The 21,766-nt window shown below is 44.6% G+C and overlaps 3 protein-coding genes across 5 annotated transcripts; 1 reads left to right on the top strand and 2 right to left on the bottom strand.

Moving 5' to 3' along the window:
- Window positions 1-5: 5 nt before the first annotated feature.
- Window positions 6-4,940, bottom strand: inpp1 (inositol polyphosphate-1-phosphatase). 2 transcript variants are annotated; one of them, XM_080001325.1, is made up of 6 exons: window positions 4,730-4,940; window positions 3,740-3,947; window positions 3,421-3,481; window positions 2,958-3,158; window positions 2,667-2,841; window positions 6-1,772 (listed from the first exon to the last, which is right to left on the bottom strand). In XM_080001325.1, the coding sequence occupies exons 2-6, from the start codon at window positions 3,941-3,943 to the stop codon at window positions 1,265-1,267; spliced, it is 1,149 nt and encodes a 382-aa protein (XP_079857451.1). In that variant the 5' UTR covers window positions 3,944-3,947; window positions 4,730-4,940; the 3' UTR covers window positions 6-1,264. The 2 variants fall into 2 exon arrangements, with proteins under 2 accessions (XP_079857451.1, XP_079857450.1); XM_080001324.1 differs by lacking the exon at window positions 4,730-4,940 and adding an exon at window positions 4,524-4,706.
- Window positions 4,941-10,335: 5,395 nt separating this feature from the next.
- Window positions 10,336-11,728, top strand: LOC307230692 (protein S100-B-like; the record flags this gene model as incomplete). The annotated part of the gene is made up of 3 exons (XM_080001129.1): window positions 10,336-10,408; window positions 10,557-10,700; window positions 11,576-11,728. The coding sequence occupies exons 1-3, from the start codon at window positions 10,403-10,405 to the stop codon at window positions 11,726-11,728; spliced, it is 303 nt and encodes a 100-aa protein (XP_079857255.1). The 5' UTR covers window positions 10,336-10,402.
- A 246-nt stretch (window positions 11,729-11,974) lies between these two features.
- Window positions 11,975-20,559, bottom strand: LOC307230046 (bile acid-CoA:amino acid N-acyltransferase-like). Of its 2 annotated transcripts, XM_080000229.1 has the most exons (11): window positions 20,347-20,559; window positions 18,199-18,408; window positions 17,957-18,056; window positions 17,644-17,852; window positions 17,302-17,477; window positions 17,084-17,200; window positions 16,799-16,869; window positions 16,149-16,242; window positions 15,972-16,052; window positions 15,643-15,778; window positions 11,975-12,564 (listed from the first exon to the last, which is right to left on the bottom strand). In XM_080000229.1, the coding sequence occupies exons 1-11, from the start codon at window positions 20,360-20,362 to the stop codon at window positions 12,464-12,466; spliced, it is 1,311 nt and encodes a 436-aa protein (XP_079856355.1). In that variant the 5' UTR covers window positions 20,363-20,559; the 3' UTR covers window positions 11,975-12,463. The 2 variants fall into 2 exon arrangements, with proteins under 2 accessions (XP_079856355.1, XP_079856354.1); XM_080000228.1 differs by having other exon boundaries at window positions 15,972-16,242.
- Window positions 20,560-21,766: the final 1,207 nt, after the last annotated feature.

Raw genomic sequence — 21,766 nt, 5'->3', positions numbered from 1 at the left:
AAAGTATTTTAGCTCTTTAATGGTGAATATACAATTTATACTTCTCAAACATATACATATGTATCATAAAATAACTCTAGCACTACTTCAAGGTATTTTGTGGTGTAACATAGCAAGTCTGTTGAAGAATCCTGACTAAACCAGTTTCAGGAGCCGGTAAATCTGCATAGGTCCCATATCATTAAATCAGCTTATTTTCATTTTACAAAAGACCAACACACAAGTGTTCGACTGAGTCATACTTGTACGCCTTGTGTGTCTTTTCCACTTTCTGACCTTAACCAGCAGAGCTCTGGTAATGGAAAGAAGGTAGGACACATCTGAGACTTTGCTCCTTAAAAGGAGTGGTTTGAGAAGAGGTGCGGATTCAGACACTGACTGCTTTTGACTTGCACACACTGGGCTCCTTTTCACCCCATTCAGAGCGTATCTTTGGAGGGCAATATCTGCAATTGTACTGATAACAGTTAATAATTAAAATATATCAAATTATAGCCTGGTAGTTCAACATAGGCTTGAGCACAGTCTCAACATGCCACGTTAGTGACATGCAGTGAGGCGTGCCTCAGCTGTCCAGCAGTGAGGACTTCACTTCCTTTCTCTAACTTCTCATGATGGGATACAGACAAACTGCCGCAATACATCGTTTCACCAACTGTCAGTATTACTCACATACAACTCTTCAGCCTAAATGACTTCAAACCTTAATTACATTTGTCAAATGTTTATATACTGCACGTATCGGGTGCAAAAAAACAAAAAAAACAACTTAGCTCAGGTCAACGTAAATAATTGCATATATGTTTATGTGTAAATGATAATGTGCTTACTTTATACAGGGTTCATTCTGGCATTAGAAAATAAAAGTGCGTTTTCAAGCACTATTTTTTTTTTCTTTTCATTTTGAAGAACTCCATGCAAAACAAATATAATCAATTTTAAACGTCATGCTGGATTAAATTTACATTTCCCTGGCATAATCGGTCATAAAAGCGTTTCTGGATACATTTTTTATTACGTTATGATTTGAATCAAAAAGTATGGGGGTATACCACAGCTTTTCAATTATCACGTCTTTCTTCAAGGACTTTTCAAGCACAAAATGGTATATTTTCAAGGTATTCCAGTACTTAATTTTCTAAAAAATTCAAGCACCTCAAGGACCTGGTAAGAACTATATATATATATATATATATATATATATATAAAAAAAAAAGAAAATACTATATTATAACAGCAGCTTCTTCAGGGAGTGGTCGTTCGGTTAAAGCTTGTCTTTCAGGGTGTCGATGACGGCATGGAGCGATTTACAGTCCACATAGGCCACCAGGCCGCCCTGGTTGGCCCAGCGGTCTGCTCCGTGGCTCTGGGCGAGAGGTCGGTGGTAGGTCAGCTGTGCCTCTCCCCCGTCGGTGCCGCCGCTCGACAGGAGGCACTTGTTGAGGTCCACCACGCCCCCTCCCAGGGCCCGCAGCAGGGCGTGGGGGGCGCAGGAGTCCCACTTGAAGGTGCTGCCTTCGGAGAGCACGTAGACGTCGGCCAGACCCTGGATCACGCACAGGATCTTGTAGCCGGCTCCGGAGGCGTACATCATCCTGCCGGGGCCGCACAGCGGGGCCAGCGCGTCCGTCACCAGACGCTTCTCGCTGGAGCTCAGCACCACAGACAGTCCGTTCCCACCCTCACCCCGGTCGGGCGCGGGCTTCGGGGCGGAGACCGAGCAGGCTTTCACGCTTCCGCACGACACACCCCAGAAGTGCTTTCCTCTCCAGCTGTGATGAGCACAAAATGTTTTATTTCAGGTATCTTGTCATCAAACACACAAGAACGGGGAAAGTGCTTCAAAAACGGAATGCTGAGTTGTAGTAAAAATGTCTAAGACATCACGTACACAATACAAAGACATATTGTGTTTGTTGAGGGCTGTTAAGGCCTTCTTAGTTAAGTTATATTTAAGACAAACAGATAAAGTAACACATACTAAACATGTCCTTTGGAAAACGTAAAACAATAAATCATCTCAAACTAAATTGCAAACGCGCCTTGTGATTGAATTGAATTTAGAGTTGTATCAGTTGTATCACTGATTTGTACTTTGTAGGAGCACGGCTGCATTCCACTGGGAGGTTTAGATATTAACGGATCAGCTTATCGCATTTTGTTACACGTTAAAATCTGTGCAGTAATATTTGTTAATAATCAAATTAATTACTCTGAATTAAAACAAAGCTCTTTGTTACAACCCAAAATGACTGGAACTTGAAGGCAGGAAACGGTGTACGGGCTCCGTGTTACAGGTCCCTCGGGTTCAGGAACGATTTATGGTCGCACGTCGAAACGCCGCCGGAGCCACGTGCACCTTTCCAAAACTACACGGATTGGCCCGCTTGCTTCGGGCCAATCCGTGCCTATTTCCACAGCGTAACCTCCTCCTTTGCATTTCCGCATTAGTAGCATTAGCGAAATCACAACATTTAACTTTTATTTTTATTTTTTTTTTAAATAGCGCGGCCAAATTTGGGTCAAACAATAAGATGTGCAATAATAGTAAAAGAGGTCAGCGTCCGCAGCCGGCGCCGAACCACGTCTTGGTGCTTGTGCTGATTCCGGCTCCATGGCTTTCATAGAAGACAGTGGTGTAGATAAGAGTTGTTTTTCGGACTCACCCTCCACCTGCTGGATCTTTGTGGTTGAACGGTTGGTTGATCACGCCCATGATGGGTTCCCCCGTGCTGCGGAGGTAAACCCCGATCAGAACCAACGCGCAGTGCAGACCTGACGGAGACAGGCGGCCTTCTTCCAAAACCTCCTCACGGCCTTCAATGTACTGGCTGGTGGCATCTTATTAAAAAAATATATATATTAATTACACTTAATAAAAGGGCCAGAGTTGGATCCAGCACTGGAATTGACCACACGTTGAAAAACAGTGGGACCCATCCCCTGCCGAGTGTCACCTATGGGGTCGATCCAGATGCCGAGCTCGGAGGGCCGGTGTGGAACGCTCAGGCCCTCGGTGCCCGTGTCCACGGCGGCCGGGTCTTGGTGAATGGCCTTGGCCAGGAGGGACGCCGCCGTGCGATCCCCGTCCAGCACCGTGGCCAGCAGAGCGAGCGTCTCTGCCTCCGTCGCGCACACCGTTACCACCACACTCTCCCCTAAGGGAACACGGGCGGAGTTGGGTCACTTTCACAACGTGGCAAAATACCTCAGATGGGGCCGCGACGTGCTGGTGATCGCTACGGGGGCGGACATTAGCGCAGCAGGAATTTGCGTCGACCATGGGTTTGATGGCATTGTGGCTGCAATACAATCCAAATATCTTTAAACAGACGCTTGACTGTGGTTCTGTATAATCCAGATGCCCTCAAATTAAATTCAGTCGAAAAATGGTGTTGTACAAAGTTGCAGGTCATTTACCAAGTCCGTTTTCAAACTTGTTGGACTCTTCTCCGTGTATGAAACCGGTCATTTCGGGGAACTGCGGAAAAACAAGGGCGAGAGATTATTTATTTTAAGCCTGTTTGCAGGGTTTTATTACGTCTTTGAATATGATATGTCTCGAGCTTTTTATCGAAATGCTTTTATTCCGCTTTGCTTTCATACAATTCATCTTGTGCCGTACGTAAAGCACTTGGATGTGTATGAAATGTGCTGTACAAATTAACTTGCCTTTCCTAAAAACAAAAAACAAAAACACAACCCCCATCAGGTGAGACATCCCCGTCCAAGCCTCTACCTGCGCGCCGACATCGTGGCGGATCATCTCCTGTATCACCACGTCGGCCAGGGTTTTGAAGTCCTGGACGAATTTCTTGTTCTTGTCATCTCCTGTTTTCTCCTGGACCAGGAGCTGGAAGAGCGGCGCTTCCTGCCTGCACACCCGGGCCACGTCCGCCGCCTTCTCCGCCACCCGCAGCAGCAGCCTGAGCAGATCTGCCATGATGCTGGGGCAGAGAGGGTGGAGCAGTGATGGGAGCCTCGTACGTCACCGACACAGAGACACGGCGAGATAATTATAGGCTCAAAATGAAAATAGGGCATTTTGAAAAAAGAAATAAAAATAAAAATAGACCAAGGGGGAAAGTATGTCAGAGGTGTGGTCTGAGAAGCCCTGAACGCGGAAAAACGTTATCTACAAAATATATATCGGGTCCCGTGAAGACCAGACAGACAAACAGATAGACAGACAGATACACAGAGAGATAGATAATGTAATACATATTAAAAAAAAAGAAGAAAATATGGCAATACATAATAAAACTAACGATGCAAGTGATTAAACCTAAAATCTTACCTGACAATAAACCTCTGGGTCAACAACAATTCTAATTCTGTCAAAAATAGGAAGTCATGCTGGTTTGCATATATACACACACACACACATAACATATACATATACATACATACATAACAGAAGCTGTACACATACTGTGTACATGTACTGTGGACCAGGTGTGAAACTAAATGTTTCTACAATCTGACCCGTTGCAGAGTGTTCTATCCCTCCCCGTTTGACTCACGTCGGAGTTGGAGCCGCATTGTTGTGATCGCACATTCGTTTCGATACGAAAAACATTTCGCAGTTGAGTCTGATCGTCCCCGAAGAGATCGGGAGACGAGGGAAGGAAGGAGGGAAGGAGGGAAGGAGGGAAGCAGGGAGGAGGGAAGGAAGGAGGGAAGGAGGGAAGGAAGGAAGGAGGGAAGCAGGGAAGGACCCAAACCTCACCCGAGAAGATGTGTCCAGGGGCCGCCCTTCTTGCTGCTGGGAGCGGCGCGGTGCTGTCGGATCCGACCGGGAGTCGCGAACACCACGACGGTCAGCGCGAACGGGAGCGACGCCTCCGTTACGTAAGCGTCGGATTCGCCTTTTTTCTCGCCCGTTCTTGGCCAGTGACGTCATCGGGGGGCGGGTGCGTTTCCCGTAAGGTCGCGATCGTCGCGAGACGCCGCCGCCGCCGCGCCTCGTCGGTTGGGAAGGGGGCGGGGCGACGGCGGCCCGTCGTCGCGCTCCCAACCAATGACATCGCGCGGGGTCTGGCGGCAGGGGCGGGGGCGGAAGGCGCCGGTGCGCGCCCGGTGTGTCGTCCGACGAGCAACAAGGTCCACGCCGCGGACGGACCGACGGGACGGCGGCGGCGGCGGCGGCGGCGGCGACGGCAAAAAAAAACGACGAGATGTTCGCCGAGTGGGCAGCGGATCTTAAAATTCCAAAACGAAAATAAGCGCAGCTCTTTATGAGGTCCAGCGTCTGCCGAACGACCAGACTTTACAAAGGCTTTCGAGTAGCGTAACAAACTAACTAACCCTAGTATTCAAAACAGAAGCAAGTTAATTATCATTATCATTATTATTATTATTATTATTACTATCATTATTATTATTATTATTACTATTATTATTATAAGTAGTAGTAGTATTAGTAATAGTAGTATATATATATATATATTTTACAGACAGACGGACATCGTGAAAATCTTGTTCTCGCCAAGGGGATCGGAATTGCGGCGGTTGTGGGCACGACACCGGCTTTCAAATAAAACAAATAAGGAACATAATCACGTTTAGGGGAAAAGTGCGACGCTATCAAATCGACTTTGCTCGACAAATTCGGAAACGGAGTGGCCGCTATTTCCCCGAACGAGACCCCTAAATCCTGGTTCACAGAAAAAGACAGAACGTGCAAAGATTTTTTGCTCTCGCCGACAGATTGTTGGGGCGGTGGTCTAGCGCCCCCTATTGACCGACCGCGGGTCGCGACTGCATAATGTAGTAGAAAGGAAAGGCGCGCCACGTGCCTCGTCGTAGATATGTTTCTGTTTTCCCATGTTTGGGTTTTCATGGGGGAAAAAAACCACTTGAATATGTTTGCTGCAAAATAAAATGAATTAGTCTGTCTAATTATGTCTTTGTCGTTGAGCCAGATTTCTATACAAATGAGAGGCGTTCACAAAACCTGAATATCGTACATTTTAGGTAATAAATCCCAGGGACCACACCCATAACAATCCTTGAAATGGAGCTTGATTAATTTTTGAAATAATGTGATGTGTTATTCAAGGAAACAATACGCGGGGTATAATATTCTTTAACACAATACCGTTAGGGTCTAGATTTAGGGTTTCTAGGTTTGTTCTAGGGGCAGAGCAGAGAGAATAGATGACACAGAAGAACAAGTGGCAACAGTGTTATTGATCTAATATCACCTGAGAGATAATACCAACCGGAATGGAAAAAAAAAAGGCACGGCTTAAATCGATTTAAGTGAAAAATATCGCCAACTTGCAGTATATGTTTAATATATCTATATTGATCACTACATATCTCTTATTTCAATGTTTCCCTCTTTAATCACTGCACTATATTTTTCAAAAAATGCGTTCACGTTCACCCTGATAAATTTATTGCAATGTAGTTGCAGAACTTTATAGTTTGTCTGTCTTCCCTATAGAAATTCTCATTTAATTTATTATATTATTAGGGGTTCAGTCCGTATGTGTTCTTTTTGTGTTTTTGGTGTCCCTCACTACACACAACTTATTTCATTATATATCCTCTATAACGGAATCAGTTAAACCACTCACCTTAGTTTATTTATTCATAGGTTTATGAAATACATCATTATTGTGAAAGCCGTTTCATGTTGATTTATAAAGTGCCAGAAAATGATTCTGTTCCCCAAAGGTGATGAATAATTGTCATAAATAACCATGATGACAATAATGACTAAAATAATTCTGATTAGCATTTTAGCCACAATCATGCGGTCCTACTTCAGAGTGATAACCGCCGTTAGTTGCGGGGTAGGAAACCCACCCACAGCCGCAAACACCACCCGATCATAGAAATACTCTGTAACCAGGCCGGAACAAATGAACTTCCGCAAAAAAACACACACACATACACACAAAACACACTAGAACAGAAAGCCAAAGCATACTCGTCCATTGAACTTTAACGAAGGGCTGTCTACCCTGGACCCCACATATTATTGCCTGCAGCTATATTTATGATGATGATGATGATGAATATTATTATTATTATTATTACTGTCCCATTAATAAAATACAGTACATTTAAGATAAGTCATGAAAATATTTGGAAAAATAATAAGTGTAACAATATGATATATGATATGATAAAACATATGATAAAAAAACAATATAGTAACAGTAATGGTAATAGTAAAAAGCACGGTCTGACCGGAGACGCTGGAGTGCGACACACACACACACACACACACACGTAACTACAGTTGTATCCTCCAATAACTTGTATTTAGTAATATATATTTGATGCCAGCTCCACTTTTTCTTTTCTTTTATTTATTCATGTTTATTTCTAATACCAGCTCCCCAATAGAGAAAAGTTGAGTTTTTGCGTCACCAAAACAACACATGACGATGCACCTCGGTTGCCGTGGCTACCGAGCGGCAAGGCTATGCGGGATGTTGTTTAAATGTGTTTCCATGACGACCGATTTTGTGCCAATAGATGCGTCAATAGATCTGTTTTTCTGCCTAAGTGTTAGTTTCCCATAGGACATTTTGGCAGAAAAAGTGGAATACTTGGCAAACCTTTGGCAGAAGCTTTCCACAACGTACTAGTGTTAACACAGATAACTTGGCAACTTTTTATTTGAATAGGAATACCTTGTTGTGACAATTTCTTAAAACTGTGATGCCAATAAAAGGTGTAAGTTAATCATGGAGGTGTACAGGTCCTGGAGGCGTACAGGTCATGTAGAGATGGCAGATTGCAGCCAATCACCTTCTTAGTGGAGCGAATGACACGCCACAGTCCGCCCTTGTACTTGGTGGTTGCAGCAGCGTACCAGATGGTGATGGAGGAGAAGAGAATGGACTCAGTGATGGAGGTGTAGAAGTGCACCATCATCGTCTCTGGCAGGTTGAACTTCCTTAGCTGCTGCAGGAAGCTTTCGCTGGGCTTTGTTAATGATGGAGCTGATGTTCAGCTCCCATTTGAGGTCCTGGGAGATGATGGTTCCCAGGAGGCGGTAGGACTCCAGAGTCGACTGGGGATTCAAGCAGGGTGATGGGGGTGAGTGAGGCTGCGTTCTTCCTGAAGTCCACAACCATCTCCACGGTCTTCACTGCGTTGAGGTGGTTCTGGCTGCACCAGGTCAGCGGATGGTCAAGCTCCCACCTGAAGGCAGACTCTGTATGTATTTCAATGTCACACGCTGTGTATTATTATTTTATGTCACCTTGAGTTTTACATATTCTCAAACACAACTGTACAATAAAATCCTATTTTAACCGTACCAAGTTATCCAAAACAGGAACTGGAATCCACCCTGCAACACTTAATGTTGGACATCATCAAGTTTTTGTGGAAAAACCATCCTGGACGCCGTGCTCCCGAGCTTTCATCAGTACGTCCACGTCTACGGGCAGCCTTTCCCATTGTCCACGGGGTTAGGACCCAGAAGCCCTGGAGTACCAGATGAAGCATTTGGACTGGTCTTGGACTTCAGTCTCACTGAAGAGCAAGTCCTGGCCAGTGTCGGTGATTCCATCCACCGAGCGCTGACCTCTGCCTTGAATGTCCAGGAGGAGGTGTTGATGGACTGTGGTGAGCTGACGCGGACTGCTGTCAGGGAGGTGACAGGAAACGTCAATGTGTTTTTCACCAAGACGCTGTGTAATCTCACCACAGGCCAGGATGACCCGGTGGAGTTAGTTTGTTGCTCCAGAGCTGTTCACGGAATGGCCAGCACGTTGACTGCCGCACTGAAGAGCCTCTCCATATCAGGACACGACAGGCTCCGCCCAGCGTCTCCCGCCGACACCGTCCTGCAGATGCTGCGGATCCTGCGGGACCAAGCAGACAAAACCAAACCTGCAGAGGAATGTGGTGACGTCCAAAAAAAAACAAAAAGAAGAGTTCTTTGTGAAGACAGGAAATCTGCACAGGTCTGCAGACCATCCAAGGACCAAGCATTGCGTGACTCCCAGGCTCCAATAAAAGATGCACACACTGACACTGACACGGAGAAGGAATGTGCAGAGGACCACAGACACTCTCCTCCCGACCCTGTACCACGGAAGCCGGACAGGGTCCAAGCGTTCTGTGTGTCACAGACACCAAACAAAGACGGACGCACGGACGCAGACAAGACATCTGCGCTCATCAAGTCCTTGCACAATTTTCAATGGTTGCGTGGTCGACCACAGCAGCGTAAGTTTGATGGTGATGGGGCTGCTCGGCCAAATGTCGAGGTCAGGAGACTGTCACAGGACCTGAGGCAGATTGTGGAGAACAATAAGATCCTGCAGCAGAAGCTCTCCAACCAGAGAGACAAATTTAAAAAGGCCGAAGCACAGGACAAAGAAACTATTGAGACCTTGCAGCTCCAGCTGAAGAACACCCGGGAGACCATTGATAGCCAGACTGTTTAGCTCGAAGCCTTGAAGGAGGAGGAGGTCCAAGTTGACAAAGATGAGAACTTGAACACACTTCTCCAAGTAGAGATTACCCGCCGGCAGTCCTCAAAGGACAAGATGGAAGCCTCCATTGAGAAGGCAATCCTTCAAATGCAGCTGTTGGGGAAGGAAGCTGCAACCTGGGACGAGCAGGCCGAAAATGAGCCTTGCATCAGCAAGAACAGGGAGGAGGAAAATAAATGAATCCTCCGTGAGAAGGAGGAAATGGTGACATTGATGTCCACCCTCAAGGGAGAGAATATGGACCTCTACCAGGCCAAGCTGGATTTCGAGGAGAGGGCTCGAGAATGGGCCAAAAAACAATTGACAACGGGGACCAGGATTAATGAACTTGAAGCGACGCTTCCACAACTCCAGATGGAAAAAGGACCCACGAGCACCCTGGGGTCTGCAGGATCGAACACCAAGGAACCAATGACGTCCACTTCCAACTTAAGGAAGTTCCTTTCTCCATTCAGCCGAAAAAACAAGGTCTTGCAAACCTGGTATCTGCAGAAATGAACGTTCTCCCCTAAATTAATAAATTAATCGATTCATATCATTAAATATTCAATGTGTGTACAGTTCTGTTATATTTTCTCAAGGGGACTGTAAGTTACACTTAAGTCTCCAACACTCACCTAACTCCTCTCCCATTGAAAAATGACTCACCATGGTTCACCAACCATTCATGGCTTAATTTCAACCTCATGCTGCAGTGCAAGCACAATCTACAGCATGTTTTTAGAAGCAAAATGTTTTGAGCAAACCTGCTTCAACCACTAAATCCATTAGGAAAACATTAGGATGGCAGTGCTGGGAAAGAAGAGCCTCCGTGTGGTTGATCAATATGTATTAATGACCCAGTGTGTTGGGCGTGGCCGCTGACACAGCTTCAGCACCAGTCTCAGTCACTGCGTCCTCACACAAGCATCTGGAGGAGAAAGAGTCTTCAAATGCAGGTGAAACTAACTTTTCCTGATAACGGCATGCATTTTCAAACTGCTGTAGTGTTGTAGAGTAGTGTTGCATTGTAGTGTATGTAATTTATGAAAGAGAAAAAATATCATTTTTCTTTGAACAAACCTAAAATAGCCGTGCTTGTTGCAGAATTCCCAGTCCAGCATGTCAGAGGTGGAGAGCGCTATGGTCACCATCATCCGTGTGTTCCACAAATACTCCGGTCACAAGTGCAAGCTGAAGAAAGCCGAGCTGAAGGACCTCATCAACCATGAGATGAGTCACTTCATAATGGTGAGGGGAACTTGTGGGAAATTAGGTAACACAGATATTTAAGGGGGAGGTTCATTTAAACCTGCTATGAATACATTTAAACCTGTTCCGTGTAGTCTAAAAAAAAATCTACTTTCCGGTGTTTATTTTCAGTGTCGCTATTTGAACAATTATCTTGCAAAGTAACAAAATTTCACATTGTCCAAAAAAACACAGTTTCTAAATGCATCATCCCTGGTTTGAGGAATGTGTTCTCCACCTACCTGTCTCTCAGCTCAGCGGCAGGAGACAACATTTTTGTTTCGACCTATCATTATGAAGTCGATGTTAATTGCACAGTGTAATGGCTATAGAATAATGACATCATGAGTGTTTCCTTGGAAGCTTCGATATCAATATGCATTCGGACTGATGGAAAAAATGGACTGATTCGTAACGATGGATGTGTCACAGGAAGTGCGTCCACGAGCAACCCTTAGCGTAAATGCCAACGGTGGCGCACTCTACTCCAAGAGGATCAAAAACCCATGAATATAAAAACGACTCATTAAAACAGTTGAGAAATGTGAACTGCGTAGTGCTTTTTATCCAGAAAAACCGCAGCTCTCCCGTTTACTTGTATTTGGTGACAGGCCAATCTTGCCCGTTCCAGTATGGGCGACGTTGACAATCTCAATTCACCTCTCCCCGCGAACACGCTTCTTCCCTCTCACTTCCAAAGGTTGTGGTGATCACTTCCACGGCGCGCTCGGAGGAAAACGTAAAGCGATCCGGTTGTCTTTGCTACAGCAGCACAAACAATAACGCTGCTCGTAAACACTGAGGGAGGAGTCAACCCTCGTTTAAAAGTTGTCTTTTGCCCCTGGAACTCACATCCTTTCACTTACACCGAACAGAAAATCCAAGAGAACGAGACGCTGGACGAGCTTTTTGCAGACCTTGACCAAAATGGGGACCTGGAGATCGACTTCCAGGAGTTCATCGCGCTGATCGCCATGGTGACGTCAGCGTGCAACAGCCTCTTCACCCCAATTTACCGTCACCGTTAATGACGCAATAAACATATTAAAAACCTATCAAAACCTGAACAAGCAGTGGGCTCTTTGGTAAAGTGGTCTGAAATTTCATGCGGCCGGAATGATCAATAATATATCATGGAAGCTTATTCTCTCAAATTTTTATTTTTAGATATTATCTTATATCAAATAAGAATAACAAAATAGTTTTTGTCCAATCCTATTAGGGCCTTACCCCCTCTAGTGGTATCTTATTGGTATTAAAAGAAACAAATCATGTCTTGCCAAAATCAACATTTATTTCAACAATACATAGTTTTTGTCATCCATCTTGTATAAAGGAATCAATTCTTAGTTGTAATCTGGAAGTTCCCTCATTGTTGACACTTGTTGGCCTTTCTTTCCATTGTTTGATGAGGGTTGACACAGGTAAGTGACCATTTTAGCAGTTTTTACATTTAGAAGTACATTAATTGATTCACTGAAACATTGCTAATTTTGGCTTGACCTAGAAGAGGCACCCAACACCCAAAACCTCCTACATATCCCCTTTATGGCATTCTTTCATATTGTACCACATCTAATGCAGAAGTTCTTGTCCTCCCAGTTTCAAATACTCACTACATTTTTTTTTTATAATATGCAATAATAGCATATGAAAAAATAAAAATCAGACTTTTAGAAGTCACAGATATCTTGGATAAAAACAATTACTGCTCCTGGGGGTGAACAGATGATTGAGTTGATATTGTCTGTAACCGGACAATTTCAGCCTCTGAGATTGCAATCCAGAAAATGCAGCATCTTGTTCCAGGAGTTTTCCTGTGCGGCGGCATGGGGTGCGAGGTGGCCTCCCCACAGCGTGATGACTAGACATGAATAGAGGGGAAACAGCAAAGCACAGGAAATACAAAACAATGTCATTTTCCATTCCATATTGGTTAATATTATCATCAAAGATATAGTTGTTTTTGACAAACTCATGATGTTGTGATTCACAGTACTTTAAAGTAAGTTTCAAAATGAATCTGGGACTAATTCAGTCAGCGCTAAAATCCACTATGATCTACTGTGTACATGAATTACACATAATGCCTTGTATGGCACTGCCAGCCTGCCCTTGTGAATTCAAGCTGTGATGCTGTGGAAAGTTGCTAACATGCCTCACTGCCAGTGAAAACAAGAGTAAACTTCCAGCCAGACTAAGAATTGTCTTTATTAAACAAAGTTCACATGTTTAGAAATGGTAAATACAAATTGTGGCGTGGGGATGGGGTGGTTTGAGCAGCTACACCTGCCTTTGCTCTAGGTAATTGGGATCAGAGTGGCTGCATACCTGTTGCTCGTTGGTTGGTCCAAAGAGCAACAGGTAAAAGCTCCATCCCCACACACACTCAGGGGAGGAGCCCTGTCATGACACATATCTGCTCCTGGTTTTATTCCAACTGGCCCACTCTCTACAATCCCGTCTTCTGTGTCTCTGTGCCTGAGGTCCCTGAACGTGCCACTTGGTGGGCGCGTGGTAAGCCAAACTGCCACGCGAATGCAGAGCAGAATGAACCTTGTGCAACTGCAGAGCTGCTTCTGCCGGTGATACATATCATACATACATATCATATACATCATCCCTCCCTCCATGCCCTCGCCCCGCAGTACCTAACAGACCTCCTCCACCCCTATGCCCGTCCCGGAAGCTGCGGTCCTCGGACACGGGTCTACCTCTCCACCCCCCGCATGAGGCTACGAACCTTTGGGGACAGAGCCTTTAGTGTGGCGGCCGCCACTCTCTCTCCCCACTGACATTCTGTTGTTTTTTGTTTTCCATTGTAAAGTGTCCTTGGGTTTGTGAAAGGTGCTATATACAATAAATCCCAGTTATTATTAATTATTATTATTATTATTATTATTATTATTATGTTGTGAACTATTGGAGATAACGCAAGTTTAGTTCTAAAGCGCCCCAATCCTCCATGTAATTTGGAAAGTGATGACAATTTAAGTAAAAGTTTTTTTGATTAGTATAATTTCACTGTGTTCAGTAAAGTGACATCAACTTGGTGAGAGGGACCCTCTCTGTTGACATGGACCCTCAGGGTGAATTAGGCACATAGAATTTCGCGTAGGGCGCCATGGAGATCGGCTTTGTTGGCAACCGACCACTACGTCCACTGCACACTTAATTCACATGACACAACTCAACGACATGCACTGAGTTGGCGGTGCGTGCTGGCAGGCACCCACACAATTTCCTGTAATTGTCTAGTTCAGCAATATTGTTCTTGGAGAGTCTCAAGATTTTAATTAGTTATGTACCTAGTGGGGCTGCCTTTTGAACTTATTAAATTCATAATTTGTACTTAATTTTGCGCAGTTTTGTAATTCTTTAACTTGCGATCAAGTCAACCCTCAAATAATCCTAAAAGTAGTCACAAATGAGCATTACGAACGTACCTTTCAAAAAGGAAACGCCCCCAGAGCATTACCCCGGAACCCCCTAGTGGGTCTGTGTTTTTCTCCGCTCACGCATCCTTCTCACCTTTTTCACCCCTCAACAGTTTGCATGCCTGCTTCTCCTTCTACTTTGGGCTGCTCCCGTTAGGGGTCGCCACAGTGGATCATTTGCCTCCAATACTTTCCGTTCTGCGCATCTTCCTCCCTGACACCAACCGCCTGCATGTCTCTTTGGCTTCCTCTTTCCCTCTTGCCTGGCAGCTCCATCCTCGGCCTCCTTCTCCCAACGTAACTCTCATCCCTCCTACACATGTGTCCAAACCATCTCAATCTGGCCTCTCACTTTTCAACCAAACTGTTCAACCTGAGCTGTCCCTCTAATGTACTCATTCTTAATCCTCTCCATCCTTGTCACTCCCAATGAAAATCTCAACGTCCTCAACTCTGCCACCTTCACTTCAGCCACCTGCCTTTTTGTCAGTGCCACCGCCTCTAAACTGTACAACATGGCTGGTCTCACTACCGTCCTGTAGACCTTCCCCTTCACTCTTGCTGGAACCCTTCTGTCATCCTCTCCCTTTCCAGGATGGTGTTAAACAGTCTTGTTAGGAACGCCACTGCCATTTCACCTAAACATTTCCATGCTGGCCTGCATGCTGCCTAGCAACACTCCCCTAGCACTACTTTGCAGTCACTAATCTCTTTCAGATTGAACCTCCTGCATAAGATGTAGTCTACCTGTGTGGACCTTCCTCCACTCTTGTATGTCACCCTGTGTTCCTCCCTCTTCTTATCACCCCATGATTTCCAGCTTCATGCTCATCAGTCTGTCCGACACTCTCGTCAACTCCAAAACACTCTTGACATAGTCTTCCTTCAAGACTATCCCTACCATCCATACCACCCTGCCATCCACTAAATGGTAGAACAGTTTGTACCCGGCTCCGATACTCCTGGCCTTACTCCCCTTCCCCCTGGTCTCTTGTACACATAGTACATCTACCTTCCTTCTCTCATGTCAGCCAGCTCTCTCTCTTTACCCTTCATAGTGCCAACGTTCAAAGTTCCTACTCTCAACTCTACACTCCTACCCTTCTTCCTCTCCTGCGTCTCCAGCCACGCCTTCCCCCTCTTCCTCTTCTTCTTCTTCTTCTTCAGCCGACAGTAGCACAATTTCTGCTGGCACCCTGTTGGCTAACGGCACCAGTGGCGGTCGTCGGTAACCCGGGCCTCGACCGATCAAGTATGGAAATCATATTTGTTGTTCGCATGTTTGATTTGGCATGGCTTTTACCCGGATGCCCTTCCTGATGCAACCCTCTCTATTCCTCCGGGCTTGAGACCGGCACTGATGATACACTGGCTTGTGCACCCCCAGTGGCTAGATTATCATTTCATATGATATTCATATTTACAAGAGGCATTTAACAATGAATAGTGAGCAATTAGACCTGTGCAAATTAAATGAAAAAACAAAACAAAGAAAGCTCACATACGTTTCTTGGGTTTGACCGTCCACAGGGAGGTTCTAGCATTTGGGGAGTATGGAGGCTCTATCAGGTGTCCTGCACCGGGATACGACAAGCGGGTGAAGAGTTGGGCTTTATCTGCAGAACGCAGAGCCTCCTCAATCTGAGGCACAAACACATGTTAAATCACAAACACATAATTGAATCAAATAAGTAAATAATTCAATTGTGATTTAAATTCCAATGTCTTCCATTCAGAGCAGGGAAGCTACAAATTCTTTTAAAAAGTGGGGTTGTAAAGTTCTATTTGGATTTTTATTCAAACCAAGGAATAAATACATTTTAAGTCAGAGTACCTCATTTGCGTTCTCTATACTCGCGCAGCCAAAGTCGTCCTCCCCCACAATCCACAGTATTGGGCAGGTCAGGTTTTCTAACTGCAAAGACATGTTGTCGATGTAAAATTGCAATGACTGTAATTGAATGTTGGGGATTGGAAGTACATGGGTGTGACTTTTAATTTTACACATTACCTTCACTCTGTTCTCTGGGTGAATGTTATTCGGCAAGGTCACTTCTCGGAAACTAACGTAGCCCTGTTCGTCAAAGCGCCAGTACCGCGAGGTACTAACAACAACAACAACAACACACAGGAAGTAAACTCAACCTCCACACAGTTTCCAAGTTTTGTGGCTCTTTAAGACCCCATTTTAAGCAGTGTGTTTATTGAGTTATTCGGTTCTGCTCCTGTCTGCAAATCACCACTTAGTGGTGACGGTGGCGCAAGAGGTAGAGTGGGTCGTCCAGTATTCAGAGGCTTCCTGGTTCGACCCCCTGTTCCTCCTGGTTGTTTGTCGAAGTTGAGCAAGACACTGAACCCTTATGTGCTCTCGATGAGCTGGTCTGCACCTTGCACAATTGTCAGTGTGTGTGAATGTGAGGCATGTATTGTAAAGCACCTTGAGTGGTTGCAAGACTGGAAAAGCGTTATATAAAATGCAGTCCATTTACCATTAGTGATGACGACGCTGCACGACTTACCTATAGAAGAAAGAAACAAGTCAATATCATGGGTAATAAAGAGATGAAAAAAGACATCCACATGATTATATGGTAAACAGCACATAATGCACTATCAAGCATCTGATTGACATAAATAGTCATTTTCATCAGCAGCTACTACCTCTCGAAGCTTTGACCCATGCTGCCAGAGTAGTCACCAACTGAGCCATTAACACAAATCACACACTTTGGCTGAAAGAGGAAACTTCAATTATTATCATACATGTTTGATACATGATATTTGATCTGAGCCACAGTATCAAGGCAGTGACACAGTATTTACTTAAATTACATTATTTCTGAATGTAACATTTCTTTATCAATGTGCATTTCACACAGTAACAGGGGCGGCAGAATGACCACTGTCCCAGAAAAACCGATCTCAAAGATTGAACTCTTCACACACTTTGAGATCAGGCTGAGTGGCGATTTGTAGGGACATGAAGACCCCGAAGGAGAGGCCGATCACACCCACTCTTTCCTCACACACTTCAGGACGGTCCTGAAGCAGGTGGTACGCCGACTGCCAACATAAAAGAGAATATCGGGAAAAATGTCACCTGGAGCGACAAAGAAATGGAGGGAGATAGAAAATGAAGCAATCTTTTTTTGTTTTGTTTTTACCCTGAGGTAGTCGATGCCGACATTTATTGTGTTGAATGGACCGGGAATATCTTTGTGTCCAAAGTAAGCAAGAGAAAGACTTGCAAAGCCTCTGGAGGCAAACAGTGCAGAGCGGTACTCCACCAGCCCTCCTCCCATCCCCCACAGGTCCACCACGGCAGGGAACGGCCCCGGGCCTGCATATGATCACATTTTGATCTACAATATGAGACATCTTTTTTAGGTTTTTAAGCTTTTTTTTAGGCACTACACACCAACGCACCAACCCTGACCAAGACAAATTCCTTGTATATTTAAATGTACTTCGCCTAATAAACGTACCTGCTTTTTGTCTTATCTTACCTGAAGGCAGAAACATCGTTCCCACGATTCCATTTTGTCGAATGTCTATCCTCCTGACGCCTGGTGTCATGTACCACCTCTCCACAGTCGATACCGCCAGCGGACCCGCGCCGCGTCCTTCTCCTGTGAAACAGTCACTTGGTGTGACGTGGCCCTCCAACAGGGACAGGTTGACTACGTATGGAGCCTCCACGTTTTTCTTCCTGAGCCTGTGGACAGAATACGCAACGGAGACGGTTTGAAGTCAATAAATTCAATGAGAGTGGAGATTCTACAAAACAAAACCTTATAAACGCTATGTTTAAGTGCCAACCTCAAACCCTCTCTGGCCCCCGGTGCCGGCTGCAGGCTCCACATCAGCCCCATCGGCTCGCACCCGACATATGAACCCCCAACTGAGTGATCCCTACTCACTAGTGAAGGAGACAATTGTCAAATGTAATTTTTTTTGTTGGTTTTGGATATGTAATGTGTAGAATTTTCTTTAATTTGCTAATTGTAATTTTGAATTTTGAAGCAACAGTGCGCATGCTGGTAAGAATCCTTGAGACTTACGATTCACGGTGCCGTCCTCGTTGGTATTGTAGTGTGAAAAGGCTTCCCACAGGTCGCCGTCCTCACTGTGCATGTGTGCACACACTGTGACTGCACTGTGGGGCGGCAGGAAACGCCCCTGGATGCTGATCTGCTCGTCTATGAGGGCACGAGCGGGTGAAGCCGACAGGAGAGGAGCCGGTCTGTACCTGCTCCTCCACCGTAAAGATCCTTGAGGTTTGGAAAATACAAAAAAGGTAAAAATATATAGTTAGCAACAGGGATTAGACTAATCTATCAAAGGATTAGTAAAATATAATCAATCAATCAAAGATTTGATAAAGTGTTTAATGTGGAATAATGTGGATCTTCTTTGTGCAGGTGTCATCCTGACATACACCAAAAGATTACTTTTTAAGCTTTAAAAGTCAATTTCTTTGGAATGTATGATGATATGGTATAGTCCTTTTCAGTGGGTTAAGACTTGATTTTTGCATAATGTGTATTGTCGCAAATATGATAAGGTAATAATAGTTGGACAGTTTGTTAATTGCTTATATTATAGTTGGACAGTCTGTGATAAATGCTGAGAAGAGCAGATCAGGCCAGGGGGATTATTTTCACGCCAGGACAGGACAATCTGGCCCAATGTTTGGTGCAACGCTGCAAAATATTCATAAATCTGTGAATTTGTCTGGTCTTATTGTGGCCATTTGTCAATGAATCATTAACTTTATCGTCCTGGTTAAGCTTGATTGCGGTGCCCAGGCTGTGTTGAGGATCCCTGAATATTCAAATCTCTCGGAATCCAAAACATATCACTAAGAAACAGGGTCGTTTCTTGCTATATGCAGACCATGTGGTTGCATATGGCCCCCAAAGCTGCCATTTTAGCCTTTTCCCCCCATGGCGCAGTCTGTGTTTGACGAGCTTTGCAACCTCAGTTTTAAACTTTCGGTAAGATTATTTTAAGATCCAGTGTAAACAGAAACTAGACTTCCAGATGAATCCATTGGTGTGTAGCATGACATGATAGCTAGCTGGAAAGTGGCGCAACATAGCTCCAAAGTCGGCTACCTTTTTTGCCAAAAGTATATGGGCATGATTATTTTTAAACGGGTGACTTCAAGATATCTCAATGAAATTGGGCTCATTAGAACCGCAACAGCCTCATCTTTACAGCCATGCCTGGCATATGTCAGCTACATAGGGTATGTTGGCATCAGGGTCCTAAACAGACCAGTTTCTGCACGCAGTGAAAATATGTTATTTTCACCTTTTTTCTGTTCCCTATTACCGCACACTGCGGTACCTAAAAAGTCATGGAATGGTAAAAATTGGATACGGCTACAAAGCTGAGACTCTTGTGAATCCAAAGAGCCCAATTGCATTCATGTGTGATGAAACATCTGTATATATGTAATATATCTGTATATGTAATACACAGTACGTCTTTTGGGGGGATTTTTGACCCCGTTGCCCCCATTCTCGAGTGGTCAGAAATAGCTGGAAAATGTACCAAAGCTGTTTAATTAATGGTATCAACCCACAACTTGGTGCAGCAACTAATCACACATATCTGTAGTGATGCGTGAGTTTGAACGAAACAAACGACTCTTTTCACTGACTCTGGAGTGGCTCGCCCCTCCTACTTGTTACTAGCTAGACAACGTCACTCACACTGCTGTGCAACACTTATATTACATTTACATTTAGTCATTTAGCAGACGCTCTTATCCAAAGCGACTTACAAGGGAGAATAACATTCAAGCTCAATAAATACTGTATTAACTTGGCCCTGTCAGAAAACCCCCCCCCCACTTAGTTGCTTGTTTCAACTTCACTCACTCACTCACTCAGTACTTTCCTGCCCGGAGCTGAAGGTCTGACTCGGGCTGCCGCCGCACGGCGTTCCACAAGCGACAGGTTCCATGGCACAGTGACAGAGTACCCGGTACTTTCTAATTTGCCCTTTTTTTGTAGTTTACTAATACTCGATTCCGACTGACCTCAAACTTTGTCCCAGTGCGTAATAAGTACTCGTCTTCTACTCACTGACCGTCTCCTCAGTGCAGCCGCCCAGTCCACATTAACATTAACCGGCAATGTGTGTGACTGCGCAACCAAAAGAAACAAAATGAAACTCGAACCGTGACAATCTCAATTCACCTCTCCCCGCGAACATGCCTCTTCTCTCTCACTTCCAAAGTGGTGCTGATCATTTCCTCGGAGCGCTCTGAGGAAAACGTTCCTTGTGTTTGCGCCGCAGCTCAAACAATACTACGGCTCGTAAAAACGGAGGGAGGAGCCGCCCCTCGTTTAAAAGCTGCCTTTTGCCCCTGGAGCTCACGTCCTTTCACTGACACCGAACAGAAAATCCGGGAGGACGAGACGCTGGAGGAGCCCTTTGCAGACCTTCACCAAAGCGGGGACCCGGGGGTCGACTTCCAGGAGCTCGTCGCTCTGCTCGCCACGGTGACGTCAGCATGCGTCGGCCCCGGTCCGGAGCGCGGGTCGCGGACGCTGCCGCCTTGCTGCGCGTCGGGTCGCCCGTGGCCTGCGCTCCGAGGACGCGTCCCTCGCGAACGTGTATATCTTTCCCAGACACATATATAGAACCTTTCCCTCCGGTCCACCTTTTACTTTTATTGTAATTGTTCCACGTTATTGCTGATGCAAGGTTGGCAATTTTAATAGCCAGGACTTCTACTCTCTGAGGTTAGTGCTGCGCCTTGTGTCGATTACGCACATTTTGGTTTTTTTTTTTTTTTTGTATTTTTAGAGCTTATAGAGCTTATTGTGCGTAATCACCGGGTGTCAATGTATGCATATATGTATGACTGTATGTATATGTATGTGACAAATAATTTCTTGAACTTGAACTTAAACTCTTCACCCCAATTTACCATCACCGTTAATGACGCAATAAACATATTAAAAACCTATCAAAACCTGAACAAGCAGTGGGCTCTTTGGTAAAGTGGTCTGAAATTTCATGTGCCCAGAATGATCAATAATATATTATGGAACCTTATTTTTGCATTTTTGCATTTTTTATTATTATTTTATTATCAAATAAGAAATAAATACTTTTTGTCCTATGCTATCGATGTCTTAACCCTCTAGTGGTATCACATTGGTATTAAAAGAAACAAATCATGTCTTGCCAAAATCAACATTTATTTCAACAATACATAGTTTTTGGCATCCATCTTGTATAAAGGAATCAATTCTTAGTTGTAATCTGGAAGTTCCCTCATTGTTGACACTTGTTGGCCTTTCTTTCCATTGTTTGATGAGGGTTGACACAGGTAAGTGACCATTTTAGCAGTTTTTACATTTAGAAGTACATTAATTGATTCACTGAAACATTGCTAATTTTGGCTTGACCTAGAAGAGGCACCCAACACCCAAAACCTCCTACATATCCCCTTTATGGCGTTCTTTCATATTGTACCACATCTAATGCAGAAGTTCTTGTCCTCCCAGTTTCAATTTCTCATTACATTTTTTTTATAATATGCAATAATAGCATATGAAAAAATAAAAATCAGACTTTTAGAAGTCACAGATATATTGGATAAAAACA

Source organism: Zeus faber, assembly GCF_960531495.2.
Source record: "Zeus faber genome assembly, chromosome: 5".
Classification (NCBI taxonomy): Eukaryota; Metazoa; Chordata; class Actinopteri; order Zeiformes; family Zeidae; genus Zeus; species Zeus faber.
The sequence above is the reverse complement of the archived record's forward strand: the minus strand, read 5'-3'. Positions and strand labels throughout refer to the sequence as shown.

What these genes read in the sequence shown, in the direction of transcription:
- inpp1 (XM_080001324.1), bottom strand. Translation starts at nt 4,579, where the DNA reads ATGTTTTTCGTATCGAAACGAATGTGCGATCACAACAATGCGGCTCCA. An exon ending in CAAGTTTGAAAACGGACTTG is followed by an intron (nt 3,159 to 3,420) that starts GTAAATGACCTG and finishes GTGTTCCCTTAG; the next exon opens with GGGAGAGTGTGGTGGTAACG. An exon ending in CATCTGGATCGACCCCATAG is followed by an intron (nt 2,842 to 2,957) that starts GTGACACTCGGC and finishes TTTTTTAATAAG; the next exon opens with ATGCCACCAGCCAGTACATT.
- LOC307230046 (XM_080000228.1), bottom strand. An exon ending in CGAGGACGGCACCGTGAATC is followed by an intron (nt 18,057 to 18,198) that starts GTAAGTCTCAAG and finishes CTCCTTCACTAG; the next exon opens with TGAGTAGGGATCACTCAGTT. An exon ending in ATGGGTCAAAGCTTCGAGAG is followed by an intron (nt 16,243 to 16,798) that starts GTAGTAGCTGCT and finishes TGTTGTTGTTAG; the next exon opens with TACCTCGCGGTACTGGCGCT.